Genomic DNA, 15,457 nt, shown 5'->3' with positions numbered 1-15,457 from the left:
AAGACACTATTGCACGGAAACAATTTTGCACGGGTTAATTTTTTTTTTAATTTATTTGTTTTTAGTTTACTATCAGTGTTAGCCCTTACCCTTGGTCGGTAAATTATTTTTTTTCGTTTTAATTTTAATTTTTTTTAGATAAAAAAAAAAGTTTTTTTTTCATAATTTTTTATTATTATCACTGATACACCTAACCCTTAACCTCGGTCAGTAACTTTTTTTTTTAACATTTTTTTATCTTTTTTTTTAATTGTGATTTTTATAAGTTATTTTATCACTTTTATTATCAGTCAGTAAATTTAAAAAAAATTTTTTTTTAGTAAATTTTTTTTTGTAAACTTTATACTTTAAAGATGGCAATCAAAGTTCTCAACTTAAATAAAAGATGAATGATCAATTATGAACTTTAACACTATGTTTCACTCGTTTGAAACCAAACGAGATCTTCAGTTGCTTAAAATCTTATTCAAATAGAACTTATTTTGTATAAGATTTTAAATTATTTTTTTGTTTTTGTTAATTTTTTTTCTGTATTTTTTTACTCCCGTGCAAAAATTTAACTCGTGCAAAATTGACCCTTGGTGCAAAATTCTATTTATAGCAATTTAGTCCCCTCGTCCAATTTTGTTTTCCAGCAATTTAGACCCTTTCCTACAACTATCATATCACAGTAGTGATGATTTCACAACTATCACATCACAGTAGTGAAGATTTTACATTTATCTTATCACAGTAGTGAAGAGTTTACAACTATCACATCACTGTAGTGAAGTGCTATCACATCACAGTAGTGAAGTGCTATCACATCACAGTAGTGAAGAGCTACAACTATTACTTCACATTAGTGATGTGGTAGTTTTAAACTCTTCACTACTGTGATGTGATAGTTGTAAACTCTTTACTACTGTGATGTGATAGTTGTAAGCCCTTCACTACTGTGATGTAATAGTTGTAAACTTTGTAGTGTTTTGAAAACTATGATAAAGCATCTCTTTTAAAACGTCAATGTCATTTTGGTTGAGGACAAGAGTCAGAACTTAAGCCTTTTTTTAATTAATAACTTGCAAAACAGTTAGTCATCAAGTTGTTATAAATAATTACTGTACATACACGAATTAATTGTTATTTGTTACTGTATACATTGTTTATAACATGTATGTTAATTAAATGCCGTTGGTATTAACACAATTTGATAAGTTTTTTCCTTATATTTTTAACTTATTATATTTCATTTACCTTCATTTTTATATTTTATTTTGTGTTAAACCTTAAATAATTTTTACACAGGTAAATGAATACAGTTAGAAATACAGTCTAATAGCTTAAAGTTTTTATTAAGTTGACACATTTTTGATAGGTATCAATAACTATTAATTTAAAAGTATACTTTGTACTGTTAACAAGTTTTGTATATTGTTAAGACATTAAATTTAGGACATACAAATGTTAACGAAAAACAACTAAAGAAAAAGCTTAGTCTTAGATAGAGTTGTGGAAATGTTGATTTATAAATATTTGAAATGTGAACGAATGAACATTTAAAGTTTGGTTGATTTGTTTAAAAATCCTATGCTTTTAGTACTTTTGTTATTTATACAAACAAAAAATTAGCAAAGAGCATGTTAAACACCTCATGAATTGAAATCTGTTTTATTCTACGAATATAAGTGCTCTAATGATAAGAGTAGCCAATGTATTGGATTTACTTCGAGAGCACTGTTTGAAAGAATTAAAGAACATCTAAGACGAAAAACAGCCGTTTCAGAACATTTTATTAAACGTAACTATTGTAAAAATGAAAATAAAACTTGTATCAACAATTTCAATAAATATATCTTACATCAAAACTTATATCAAAGGATGAACAATTAAGTTTTAGACTTTGATTATTGAAGCAATTTTAGTTAAAAGTTATAGTCCAATTTTAAACTAAAAGTTAACTAAACTGGGTATTACCCAAGCATAAAGAACTTTTGTATAATTTTTTTTTTTACTGTGTATAAATGCTTTATTACCTAAGTATTATTATAAATCTTATAACGTACCATACTGTATAAATTTTCATGTATAATTTTATATATTATGTTAATTAGTTTATGTTATCTACCTAGTTTTAGCACTACTGCGTTGTAATAGTTGTAAACTCTTTACTACTGTGATGTGATAGCACTTCACTTCTGTGACGTGATTGTTGTAAAGCTCTTCACTACTGTGATGTGATAGTTGTAAACTCTTCACTACTAAGATGTGATAGTTGTAAATTCTTCACTACTGTGATGTAATAGTTGTAAACTCCTCACTACTGTGATGTGATAGTTGTAAACTCTTCACTACTGCGTTGTGATAGTTGTAAACCATTCACTACTGTGATGTGATAGTTGTAGCTATTCATTACTGTGATGTGATAGTTGTAAAATCTTCACTACTGTGCTGTGATAGTTTTAGTTTTCACTACTGTGATGTGATAGTTGTAGCTCATCACTACTGTATGATGATATTTGTTGATCAAATATCGTCTTGTTAATATTAAAAAAATATATTTTTAGTTAAGTTTATAAAATGTTCGATTTGTAATAATTTTTAAGTTTTTTTTTACGACTTAAACTAGTAGTTTGTTTGATATAATTATTTTTTAACATTTACTTTGTTAAAATAATTATTAAAAGAAAAGCACTAACAAAATAACAACGGAAAAAGGACCTTTTTTGAAAGAAAATAATGTAATTACTTATTGTTTGACTAACTATAACTATGAGCAATAGCTATTAAAAACTCCATCACAGTTCTTTCTTCCCATTCGTCAACTATTTTTTCACGGCTTTCCCAGGCAATATAGTTATTTTTCTTATTTTACATCTAAACCAGCTTGAAGTTTGTTGACTTTGTTTTTGGTGTTCATCTGCTCTCTTTTTAATGTTTAAACACAAAAAACAAAGGTTTACCACATGATAACACAAGTTAGAATCTTCTGTACCACTCTTCAACCTAGTTGTTGATTCTATGCTCATTGTTTTCAGTTCTTTTATTCACATTTCAGAACTTAATTGAAAATAATGGTCGCCCAACGTTTGAGTCGAGCCATACTTAGACTAAACTTAAAAGCCTTTAATACAAATAGTAAATTTAAACTCTCTTATTGAAGACAAAATTTCAAATATGGATGTTTACTAAAACTTGCCATCTTTGCCAGTGTTGCAAATAATAACTAAATTAGAATTAAAATCACGGACAAAAACTCAAGTTGTTAATGTTTAATAAAATTTGCTATTTTTTGCCGAAAATAATATTAACTTAAAACAATGAACAATAAAAAATCTAAAATAAAATGGCAATAAAAAATTAGTTTATAACAAAACAGTGATAAATACAAAAAAAAAAATAAGTAAATAAATTTTGTACGTTTCAGTAAATAAAGTATTTTATACACAGTATAAGCATAATAAAAAAAGTTAATAAACAAACTTGATGAATTACAAAATACAAAATTTATAAAGTTTTAAAAATTCTTATATTTTTCCATTTATTCTATTAGTTAGTTCTAAACGTTTAAAAAACCTGTATGAAATTCATAAAACCTGAAAGAAATTACTCAAAAAAGTTTGGCAATCCTGTATTTTGTGATATTTGTAGCTTTTACTACTGTGATGTGGTAGTTGTAGCTTCTTATTACTGTGACGTGATAGTTGTCAACTTTTTCACTACTGTGATGTGATAGTTGTAAAGTTTCACTGCTGTGATGTAATAGTTGTAAACTATTCACTACTGTGATGTGATAGTTGTAGCTCTTGACTACTGTGATGTGATAGTTGTAGCTCTTCACTACTGTGATGTGATAGTTGTAGCTCTTCATAACTGTGATGTGATAGTTGTCGATCAAATCTCGTCTTGTTAAACTTCTTTAAATTATACTGATTAGGTTAGAAATGATCGGGTTAGAAGTGATCTGGTTAGAAATGAAGGGGCTAGATACGATCAGGTTAGAAATAATATCGGGTTAGAAGTGATCCGTTCAGTTTATTTAATTGCTCTTGTATTAACTTATTAAGTTGAACTAGTTAATTTATTAAAAGATTTAACATATGCCACAATTATTTTTCACCAAATAATCCTTACACCCAAGTAAGCACGTAGTACTTTATCTTCATAATTTTTAAATCCATAACAACACAATATCGGTTACCAGGCAACGAAGAACCCGTTCTACCTGCACGTGGGGCGTCAGATGCTTGATTCGATAGAGGGGCACATGAAGACGGAATGCGGGTACGCGACACTGCACAATGTGGTGGACAAGTCTCACGAGGACAGAATGGAGAGCTTCTTTCTGAGCGAGACCTGCAAGTACCTATACCTGGTATGTTGTTTGAAATTATTTAGTTTTTATTAATTTTTAGTTTGATAGTTAAATTTATTTGTTTAAATATTGTCAAGTACCTCTATACGGTATGTTGTTTTTAATTTTAAGTTAACTTTTATTCTAGTATTTTTTATCAAAGATATACAAGTACCTCTATGTGGTAGTAGTGCTTTGTTTGAAGTTTTTAGCTAAAATTGATTTTTATTACTTGATTAGTTGCTTTAACAGTGAATTCTACTTGATATAAATTTGCAACTGCTTGTATCTGGTATGTGGTGCTTCTGTTTTTGTTATTTTTGATAACACTTTGTATTTTAAAAGTGTTTATAAATTAAGTTTAAACTATCAGTTTTATTTATTGATAACTGTTTAGAACTTTAATGCTAAATTTAAACTTATGTAATCTACCTTTTTGCTTATGTTACTTTAATTAGTTTTACATTTGTATCTTCAAAATTAATGCACAAACGTTAGTTAAATCACCAATTCAGTTTAGTTTGTTTGTTTAAAAAGTAAAACTTTATATTATTTTTTTTTTCTATTTAATGGTTGCTTGCTATGCAAAATGTTCGTACTAAAGTAAAATAGAATTTTATTTAGGAAAGTAATTAGTGTAAAGTTGTAAAGCTTACAGTTGTTTGGATTAATATGAAATTTACTTTAAAAATAATATTTTTATCAAATTGATTTTATTTTTGAAATATAATTGTGGTAACAATATATAATTGATTGTATAAGTATATGAACATTGGTTTCACAATGTAGTTATATCAACAGAATGTAGTTGCTTAAATAAAATGTTGTCTGCTGTATTTTGTTCTTTTTTAACTAACATACGAGCATATGTACTAAAGTAATATTTAGTTTTTATGATCTGATCCATAAAAAACTTTCAAGCTAATTTCATTGTAAATATCCAGCAATATTGTTTTTATCTTTGTTCATAACTCCATTCGCATTGTACACAAAAATCACATTCACAGAATATTCTTTAAAGCTTGTTTTTTACATTTTTCACAACACAACACAACAGTTGTTCGATTTCGAGAACCCGCTTAACAAGGAGGCAGGCATGAAGTTCATGTTCACCACCGAAGGTCACCTCCTCCCCATAAACCTCACCAAGCCCTGGGAGGGAGAGTTCGATTACCAGTTCAAAACAAAGACCGCTCCCAATAAAGTTTGTTACTTGCACGCTTTTTCAACTTGAGTTTCTACTTGCTTTAGTTTTTGAACTAAGTAGAGCATAAAATTAGGAAACTGTAGAAGTAAATAAAAAGCGTTATTTTTTACAGATAAAATCACGTTGTTGTTAGTTAAGTTAAAAAGTTTGTTATTATATTGAAAACATCACGTTTAGCTATGTTTTAAGAAACATTATAAATTAATTTCACATAAATATTTAGAAAATAAGCGTGTGTCTAGCAAAGCATTTTATCTGAAACCTTAAGTGTGTTTCTTAGTAACTTTTAATATAGTTTGCAATGACTAAGTTTCATATTATAAGTACTAATATATGCCTACATTTAATATATAATGTGTTTTTTTGTTAAAAATATTTATGTATTTAAAAAAGGTTATATCGATTTAAAAGTTACGGTTGCTTACTTTTTGACTGCGGATTTTATGTACATTTATCTTATTTTTAACAATTATTTTTTTCATGAAAAACTTTTATAAAAGTTATATAATAAAAATTATCACCGCTGCGTGTCGCAACTGAGCAACATACCAACAGCACAACAGCCAGTGCGAGAACGTCAGTTGGGAGAAGCGGTTCTTGCTGCCGCTGAAGCGGAACTACATGCGGCAAGTGAACGAGTTCGTGTCGTCGTGACAATCACCAGCCAGAACAAACACCCACGACAAGTTTGTTACATTTGTATAAAATTATAATAAAAATTCTCGATGTGTTTGTAGAGTGTTAGATATAATAACAACTCGTTTAGCTTGAACACATAAAAAACTTAGTTTTGTAATCTCACTTGTTACAGATCCACAGAACTGTGCAGCAGATAAAAAAAAGTCTTAATTATATGAACAATTTTGTGCAATAGAAATTTACTTTAGGCCATACTATACAGTACTGTAGTCTTAGTTGGTGAACATACACATTATGTTAAAAGTCCATGAAATATGTTGTACTGTTTAACTTAGTATTGTGGTCTAAAGAATGAATACATTTTGTAGGTAGTGATAGGGTATCAATTATCATTGATCTATTTCAGTTTTTTATCACAAAACACTAAACAATTTTGTCCTAATAAGTGTATAGGTTTTTAACTTCATATAAAAGTTTTTAGAAAGCATCAAAGTTTTAGGTAACAACGAGTTTTTAGGATATATATGCTGAAGTAGTAAGTATATTGTAATCTTATTTTGCCCATGTAATTATTTTTATCAAGGTGATGTAAAAATTAAAACTAAACATGTTGTTACTAACAAAACGTTAGATTATTTCTTCTAATGCTTTAAAGAAGATTGACAAAAATAAGTTAATTTTAGTTAAAAAATCACGTACAATTTAAAATGCCAGTTATCAACACAAACAGAGGTATTTATTAGCAAATACAAAATGATTATAATAAAACAATTAAGGCCGTTTGAATTGCATCATTATATATCAATCTGTTTGAGGCCATAAAGCCAAACCCTGATGGTAAACTCACGGGCAGTCTTGTTTGTTTGTCCAATAAACAACTTAGTAAAAGCTCTTGATTTTTCAATGTCGTTAGAAACACTTTGATTGGCGTGTTACAATTAAAAACACAACAAGCGCCTATTGTTTTCGGGCAAATTTTAGTTTTCACACATGAGCTAATGAAATATTAGCGGCGGTATTCGCAGCACCAGAGCGTCTACTTTACAATCGTGTGGCAGCTTTAAAACAAAAAGCCTTCCTGTTACCTCGGATCCAGATCGTGATCGCTTTTTGTTTGTCGTCGTTTTCGTTGATTGGAACAAGTGAAAGCAACATCTTTGTGCGTGCCGTTTCGAGCCGAATGCGAAGTTCAAATTGAGGATTAACGTGATTTGTAGTTTCGGAAAAGGCGCACTAAAATGTTGTTAACATCAAAAGTTTTCTTATGAATTTGGCTTTTTGTTAAGCGATGACATACTAATTGAGTAAATTTAGATTTTAATTTCAAGCAAAACACGTACATTAACAAAGATATTCATGATTAATTTATATTAAAATGAGATGCTTATTTATACTTTTGTAGCATAATTATTTCGTGTCTTTTAATTTATTAAACAAAACTAAATAATATTGATTATTGAAGTACTAACTTATCGTGGTTTAAGTTACTAACCAGAAAAATGTTCATAGAAAAAAATTTAAAACTCAAACAGTTTAGTTTTCATTGTAAAAGTCATCAGTTTTTGCTCGTAAAGATTTTCAATGTTATCGGTTCTGTATAGCCCAAGTTAAAGGTCCAGTTAAAATCTTGTTTAAGAAGTTAAAGGCATCAATAATTTTTAAATTTATACTTATATTAAGTTTTCGTATATTATTATTATTATTACCCAAAATATATTAGTTTGTTTGTAGTACGTAAGTTAGTGTTTTGATTAAAACTAGTGATGTACCGGACTCACTATCCGGGTCCGGGTCCGGCCGGATATTGCCATTTTTGTCTGATATCCGGATCCGGCCGGACTCTAATTTAAAAAAAAGTCCGGATCCGGTTCCGGCCGGATTCTAATTTGAAAAAATAGTCCGGATCCGGTTCCGGCCGGATTCAAAATTAAAAAAAAAGTCCGGATCCGGGTCCGGCCGGATCCTAACAGAGATCCGGCCGGACCCGGACCTAGTTTGTAAAAAAGAGCATACTGAAAAGTATTTTTTTAAAAACAAACCCTGTGTAAATTAATAAGAGTCATTTTCGTCAGTTAAAATTAAACACTTAGCGTGATTGGCTCATTTTGTACACGTGACTAATTTACATTTAAACTATGAAATAAAGATTTCAGAAATGCAACCTTTACATATGTTGTAAAATTGAAAACTTTGAACTGAATACTTGCATTATTTATTGTTTAAAGTTGAGCTCAGAGAATATTTAGAGTTAATACGGTTGAATGTACGAGCCAATGAGAATCATATGACGAAATGTTTCAAACTAAATACTGATGCAACAAAACATCAAAACATGACAGGCAGTTTTTCATGTAAGCAGTTAGTTAGTTTGGTGTGCAGCTTGAAGCAACAAAATATCTTGAACTTTTTTGATAATGCTTATTGTAAGTAGTGTTTTGTTTTAAAAGTGAATATTTCAACTGGTGTTTAATTGTTTAAATATCTAAGCCAGGTTTATAGTTTAATAGTCTATAAAAATTTTACAGTTTCTTCATTACTAAAAGTTTTATTTAATTTTTAGTTTATTGTTTTAAGTCTTTTGATATAGATTCAAATAGCTTCCAGTTTTTAAAGTGTTACCAAAGTAATTAATAACTTTGTATATGCTAGTATTTCTTGTTGTGTTTTATAAAAAAGATTCATCACTCAAAACTGTCGTGTCTGATTATAGAAAGTAGTCTCAGTTAGAATTTAGTATTTGTAAGATATTAATTAAATAAGGTAGGATTTAATTATGATGGGTAGTACTAATAAGTTAAGTGTACCACAATCAGTCCACAACTTTACTACCAAATTGTCAACCTTTGCTAGCTGTTCTACTGATTATTAGATTAAAGTAATTTTTTCAGTTTTCAAAAACCTCATTTTGACTCAGGCTTGTTTATACTCACTCTAGCTAATTTTATTGACCTAAACAGTGGCAACCCTGCTAGTTTCAAAGGTATTGGGAATTTTAAAAAATCTTGGACTGCCTCTGGCTAGTTTAGTTTTTTATAAAAACTCAGGCTAGTTTTTTTTTAGATTTTGAATGAGTTTGAGCTGATCCAGTTTTTAATATTTGGTAATTTTCTAGTGTATTTTGTTCAAGAACTAGATTTCAGATTTTTAATTGTAAATAACACCTAAATTTGTAAACTTTGTGGCTAGCTGTTCTACTTATTATTTGATTAAATTTTTTTTTTTCAGTTTTTAAAAACCTCATTCTGACTCAGGCTAGTTTATACTAGTGATGTAGCGGACCACTATCCGGATCCGGCCGGATATTGCCATTTTTGTCTGATATCCGGATCCGGCCGGATTCTAATTTGAAAAAAAAGTCCGGATCCGGTTCCGGCCGGATTCTAATTTGAAAAAAAAGTCCGGATCCGGTTCCGGCCGGTTTCTAATTTGAAAAAAAAGTCCGGGTCCGGTTCCGGCCGGATTCTAACTTGAAAAAAAAGTCCGGATCCGGGTCCGGCCGGACCCGAAATTGTGGGTCCGGTACATCACTAATTAAAACTGTTTATTTATATTATTACAAAAAGTTTGATTTAACACTGTTTTATTATTTCGAGAAATTTGCATTTTAGTATTAATTTTTCTAAGTGAAAATATTAGTCACAATTTTATTCTATACATTTTATTGTTTTAATTTAAAGCTTTACTAATTAAACGACTAACTTAAGATACAAAAGCCCAAAATTCTATGAAATCAGTTTAAGCACTTTCATTTTGTTTGTGCAAAAATCAAATTTTTACTGACAATTTTTTGTTTTTACAGCAATATTTTTCGACCAAACGACCACACTCTACGAAGACTCAACAGAAATAATTTTATCCCCAAGGAGTCTCCACGGAGCTGGTTTGAAAACACTTTCGAACATGTCGTCAATTATATTTCCACTAAAAACTTTACAAACATTTTATTTTTTATCACCTCTTTAATTAGCCTTTTCTATGATCTTTATAGCAGAAATTATACGCAGTAAGTAAATGAAATTTTAAACTCTTCGAACTTAGGTTTTGATATATCTCAGAAATTTTCGGTGTTAAAAGTTAAAGCCAATTGGTCAAGGTAAAATAACCCTGTCTTAATAATTAATATTTAAAGTTGGATTTACTGTTTATTTTAGTTGGTATTTTATTTTATAAAGTTTTATATAAAATCTTAAAAATTACGTTTGGTAGTACTACTACCTTTTAAACTCCAATCGAAAATTTCTGAGGTATGTTTTAGCTATGATGTTGAGTGTTTTATTTTTACTTTCCATAGATAACATGACTTGTATCACTCATAATCTGTTTCCCGCATCTTTCAAACTACTTATACTTTCTCATACAGGGTGTTTGTTCTGGCGGTTGTTTTATTTATTCTATTTTTTTTATTTTATGTTGTATTGCTATATTTATTCGAAATCATACTTTTATACACAAACATGGTTGCCTTTCGCAAATTTCCGAAACTGAACAAATTTATTGTACTACCTAAACAAAAAAAAAGTTATTTTTTTTAAGCCTTAACGACTTTTATTCCTATACAAGAACAAACTTTATAAGTTTTAAGCGTTTACTCGCACCATTTCAGCCAGCGAACTTATTTTGAAAAAAAAAAATCTTCACTGCGTTATTACGTCACGGCAGCGGCGCTTCGAAGCTGGTCGTGACGTCACGCCCAACGTGACTTCCTCGAACACGACAAAGCTTGCTTCCCTTGCACAAGTTGCAACCCCCTGCACAGAAGCAGTTTCAAGACCGAAACTATTATTGATTGCGAAAAGTGATAAATAATTCGTTGAGAAGTGATGAATGGACCGTTTGTTCGAGGGCTCGCTTTCCGCTTATCATTGGCGTTTTCTTTGGGCTGGAAGATTTTTTCTTAAGCGCAATACATCACCGCTCGTGTAGGACATGACACGGAAAGTTTGATTAACGTTGAAAAAGGTACATTTGTTACCAAGATTGAAGACTCGGTAGGAGCTTTGTTTAATGTTTTGATTGTACGTTTAAAAAGTTAGAATTTGATAAATAGTGTTGTAATTTTATTGAAGTACAAAAAAAAAATTAAAAGGAAAAAGTTTGATGCAAATTTTGATTTATCAAGTGCTAAGCTAGAAATTTTTTGAAAAGATAGGAAAAAACGTTTTCAGAAATTTCAAAACATTATATGACATGTTCAATGAAAGGCAATCATGTGTTTTCTATCTATGCACTTCTTTAAAATTATCTATTAATACATACCACTGTATTTTCTTCTTTACTATTATTCTATTGCTTCAATTTTCCAGTACTAAATGTGTACGTGAAAAATAATACAAATCTTTACAAAAAAATAAATCAGATTTCATTTAAAATCAGCAATTTATTTTCTGTGTTTCGGTGTATTTAAAAAATTTTTACCAAAAGTTTAAGTTTTAAAATCTGGATAAATGTAATTGTTATATTCTGAGCCGACAACGCTTCAAATCGTTTTCGAATTGTTACTTTCCAATTTAATTCAATCTCGACCGCAAAGGTTGAAGTTTTCACATTTGAATTTTTCACATTTTGTTTGCTACAAGTTAACAAGATCATTCGACAAAGGTTAACGTTTTCAACCAATTACCTTCGAGTTTTCCTCGCGCCAATTTCGCAGCCCTGCCGTGCTCCCAACTCGCGTGGGGATTCCGAGCAAAACACCGCATTCGTCGCCTTAATTCATTAGCAACGGGCCAAGCCATCTGCGCCTGCTTGGTTGGTGCGTGTTATTGTTGCTGCATGAATTTCCCGTTGTTTTTATTAATTATCAGCAGAGTGACGCCAATTATGTCGTAATAAAGAAGGCGAAAGCTGCATTTCGCGCGCGGAAGACGCCTTTTAAGAGCTTTGTGGAAGCCATTTGCCATACGGTAGGTTGGAAATTTGTGTTTTTTGTTTGTAATTGACGTGTACGGTAATGGAATAAACTAATTGGAACAAGTTGTGTTTTTTTTATCGTTGAAATTAAGATTTTTAAGTGTTTTTTATGCTAGTTTACGTAAACTTTATTTTTTTAGCTAAGCTGAAAAATTTGAATCCGCAAAATATTATAGTGTTGTACGACAGTTTTACTTCTCAAAGTTATTAATACATATGTGTAAACAGTTTTTTCGAAATAATCTTATATTTAGTTTATTAAAACCTATCTACTTAACTGTTTTTTTTTCATTGTTTACTAGAAACAAAAACTTTGAACACTAAATTGTTTGCGACAATAACTAATTTTAAAATTTCATTACTGCTTTTGCTTTAAGGCAGTATATTTGTTTTTCATTAAACGTCAAAAAAAAGAGCACTAAAAATATTTGGTCCTAGGACCTGTTGTACAAAAAACTTTTCGGTTATCAAGTCGCACACCACTTGGATACCTTATAACGTCTTGTCTAGGACTATTAAAGCAAGATATTATCAGAACAAGTAATTATAATCAAAGTACATTATTTATAAATCATAATTTTAAATAAAAAAATTACTACGTAGTTTCATAACTTGTTAATACAATTAATACAGTTTTACATGAATTTAGATGTATTTTGTATATTAATTTTAAAAAAGTAATATTTTGACAGCGCATATTTAACTACCTATATGATACTTAAAAAGCGCAGTCTCAGTATAATTTTTTATTTAAATCTGCATGAAATTAAAGAAAGTTCTATAAATCCACTTTTTTAAATGTTAATTTCTGTCTACGAAAGCCTCAACAAAGTGGTTGTTTTGTATCTTTAAAAATAAGGAGTGTTTCGGAGCTTGTTGAGCTGTGAACGCAACTAATTTGTTATTTAGCCTCAAATGTAAATTACTCTTTTCCTCATAAAACTACACATTGTTTTTTAAGAGAAAAAACATCTTTTGAAAAAAATTTTTGCATAAGTTTTAGTTTTACGATACTTTAACATTGGAATTAAAATTAAACTTGTTATGTAGTAAAGGTAATAGTTCAAGAAAATTTTAAATGGTAATATTGCTTTTTAAATCTTAATTATTAAAAATATGTTTTAAATTTTGACTCGAGGTTTAAAAACCTGAAAACATACATTTACCCCTGCTTTTACTAAGCCATTTAAACATTTTTTAACCAATGTTTTAATTAGGAATTTAATACATGTTACATTTTAAAATATTGCACTGCATCAAAAGTTTTAAACTTTTAGTTGACGCTATTTTAAAAATCAGATTTCGTTTAGAGCGTGCTAGGTCATGGTAAAATAACTTAAAAAAGTTAACAAAAGATTATAAAAGCCTAACTAAAACCTTAACAAAATCATCTACTTCGATACTATGAAAAAGATTTTTTATAAGTCATATATATTTAATTTTTGTTACAGTAATGATATAATGGTATTAGTTCTTCTGTAAGCTAGCTTTTGTCAAATGATCAAAAGTAATACTTTAATTTTATTTCAAAATTTACACAGCTGGAACATTTGAAAAATTTAAACTTTTATTATTCATAGTAAACACTAAAGCTTTTACAAACACTTTTCATTTAAAAAACGGTTTAAGTTTACAATAGGTGCAAGCCGTAAATTGTAAAATAGGATTTAAATATTAAGTAACAATTTTATTTTTACTATCATTACTGTTAGCAGTTCCTTTTTACCAACTTGATGCATGACATATGTTTAAACTATTTTCAAATATCTTACCGCTAATATGTTCCTATTTATTTAATGTTAGTCTATAGATTGAGTAGTGTAAATAATATGCCGTTTAAAATTAATAAAAAATCTTAGTATATTTAAACAATATTGTAAGTCTTGGATTTTCAAGCCTTGGTACTATAGTAGCACTAGTTGAAATGTTAATTTATATAACATAAACGCAGTACTGTGAATTTCTTTAAAAGAATTTTCATATACAAGCAACGTTTTGAAGAGCTACGAAGTCGTTTTGTTTTTAAAATTGTTGGTTTTTCCCTAATGTTTATTAAACGGTTTTAAACATTAATAAAGCTTTAAATTTTTTTATTCGCTAATTTAATGAACTTAATTTTCTGATACTAAACAGTAACCGGCTTTATTATACAACTGTGTAGAATTACTTTCGAGAATGAAATACTGGCGACGATTCTATTGAAAGTAATTACCTTATACTTCTTATCATGATCAGTTGAAAACTAAGTAAATAATTTTGATATTTGGAAGTTTTAACTAAAATACATTTTATGATTATACGGTTCATTTACTAAACCTCTTAATTGTCTACAATTTTAATAGATATTGAGAATTTTGTAATGAAACATATTTTTTCAGACGAACAGATATTATAAACATAATTATAAGTATAAACTTTGCTAACTTCTAACGTTAGGAAAAAAAAAGTTACTACTTATACGAACAAAAATATTAAAAAACATGCTTGAATCGAAAATAAACTCAGACTTCAAGACAGTATAACTAAGGCAATTTAATATAAAAATATTTACAAATAAAAAGCTGATGAAAACAGAACAGAACTATAATAAAAATGTGTGGTTTTAGTATACTAGGCATCCATTTATCAACTATCATTTATTAATTTTGAAACAACCTTTGTAAGTGAAATTATTGTAACCAAATACTAGTTATAGTTTCTATAAGTTCAAAAAAAACTTTTAAGCATTTTTTGTTAAAATCATCAGTTATCTGTATTCTTTTAAGATGCAATATATTTGATGTTGTATCGATTTAGTTTAAACTAAGTAATACTAATCAGTCTAAAATTAAAAACTAAGTACTTTTTAGCTGAAGATTAAAAGTAAAGTTTGTGTAACTACTTTTGTTGACTACTTTTATTTTTAGATACGAGTTAAAAGATAAACTTAGATTATCTATTTGTTAAAAACTACAATCATAGATATAACTAAGAAGACTTTTTTAAAGATTATTAAAAAAGTCTAGTCTATGAAATAAATATAATTTTTCGGAAGAAAATTTGTGCTTAGAATTTATTTATACTGTATTAAAAAAAGCTTTCAAAACTATAGTAAATTTTTAAGCATCACGAATTTACTAGATAAAGTTTTCAAAACTATTGTTTCAGAATATTCAGATTCAATAAGTATAGCTAAATTAAGCAACAAAAAAATCTAATCACGTTCATGCTATAAAAAAGTTCAAATAATAAATTTGTGTAGAGTTTCTCTGAACATTTGTAACTTTATATCGAGATAGAAGCATTTTAAGAATGTTCATACTTTTATCACTAAATTATTGTTTATCGTGTTTGTAGTATCAAGTTTAAACATGCTTGAGAAAGACAAC

The 15,457-nt window shown here is 28.6% G+C and overlaps 1 protein-coding gene across 1 annotated transcript in view; it reads left to right on the top strand.

The window, feature by feature from the left end:
* The window catches only part of LOC145842617 (ER degradation-enhancing alpha-mannosidase-like protein 1), a 31,287-nt gene extending 19,141 nt beyond the window's left edge, over positions 1-12,146 (top strand). Inside the window, exons 10-13 of the mRNA XM_082950090.1 lie at positions 4,184-4,354; positions 5,391-5,537; positions 6,096-6,226; positions 9,979-12,146. Of these exons, the coding sequence (XP_082806216.1) occupies positions 4,184-4,354; positions 5,391-5,537; positions 6,096-6,194 (417 nt within the window). The 3' untranslated portion in view covers positions 6,195-6,226; positions 9,979-12,146. The remainder of the gene's footprint in view (positions 1-4,183; positions 4,355-5,390; positions 5,538-6,095; positions 6,227-9,978) is intronic.
* The last annotated feature ends 3,311 nt before the right edge of the window (positions 12,147-15,457 follow it).

Source organism: Thalia democratica, chromosome 8, assembly GCF_965202585.1.
Source record: "Thalia democratica chromosome 8, ktThaDemo2.hap1.1, whole genome shotgun sequence".
Taxonomy (NCBI): Eukaryota; Metazoa; Chordata; class Thaliacea; order Salpida; family Salpidae; genus Thalia; species Thalia democratica.
Note: the sequence above shows the minus strand (reverse complement) of the source record. Positions and strands in the feature narration are given on the sequence as shown.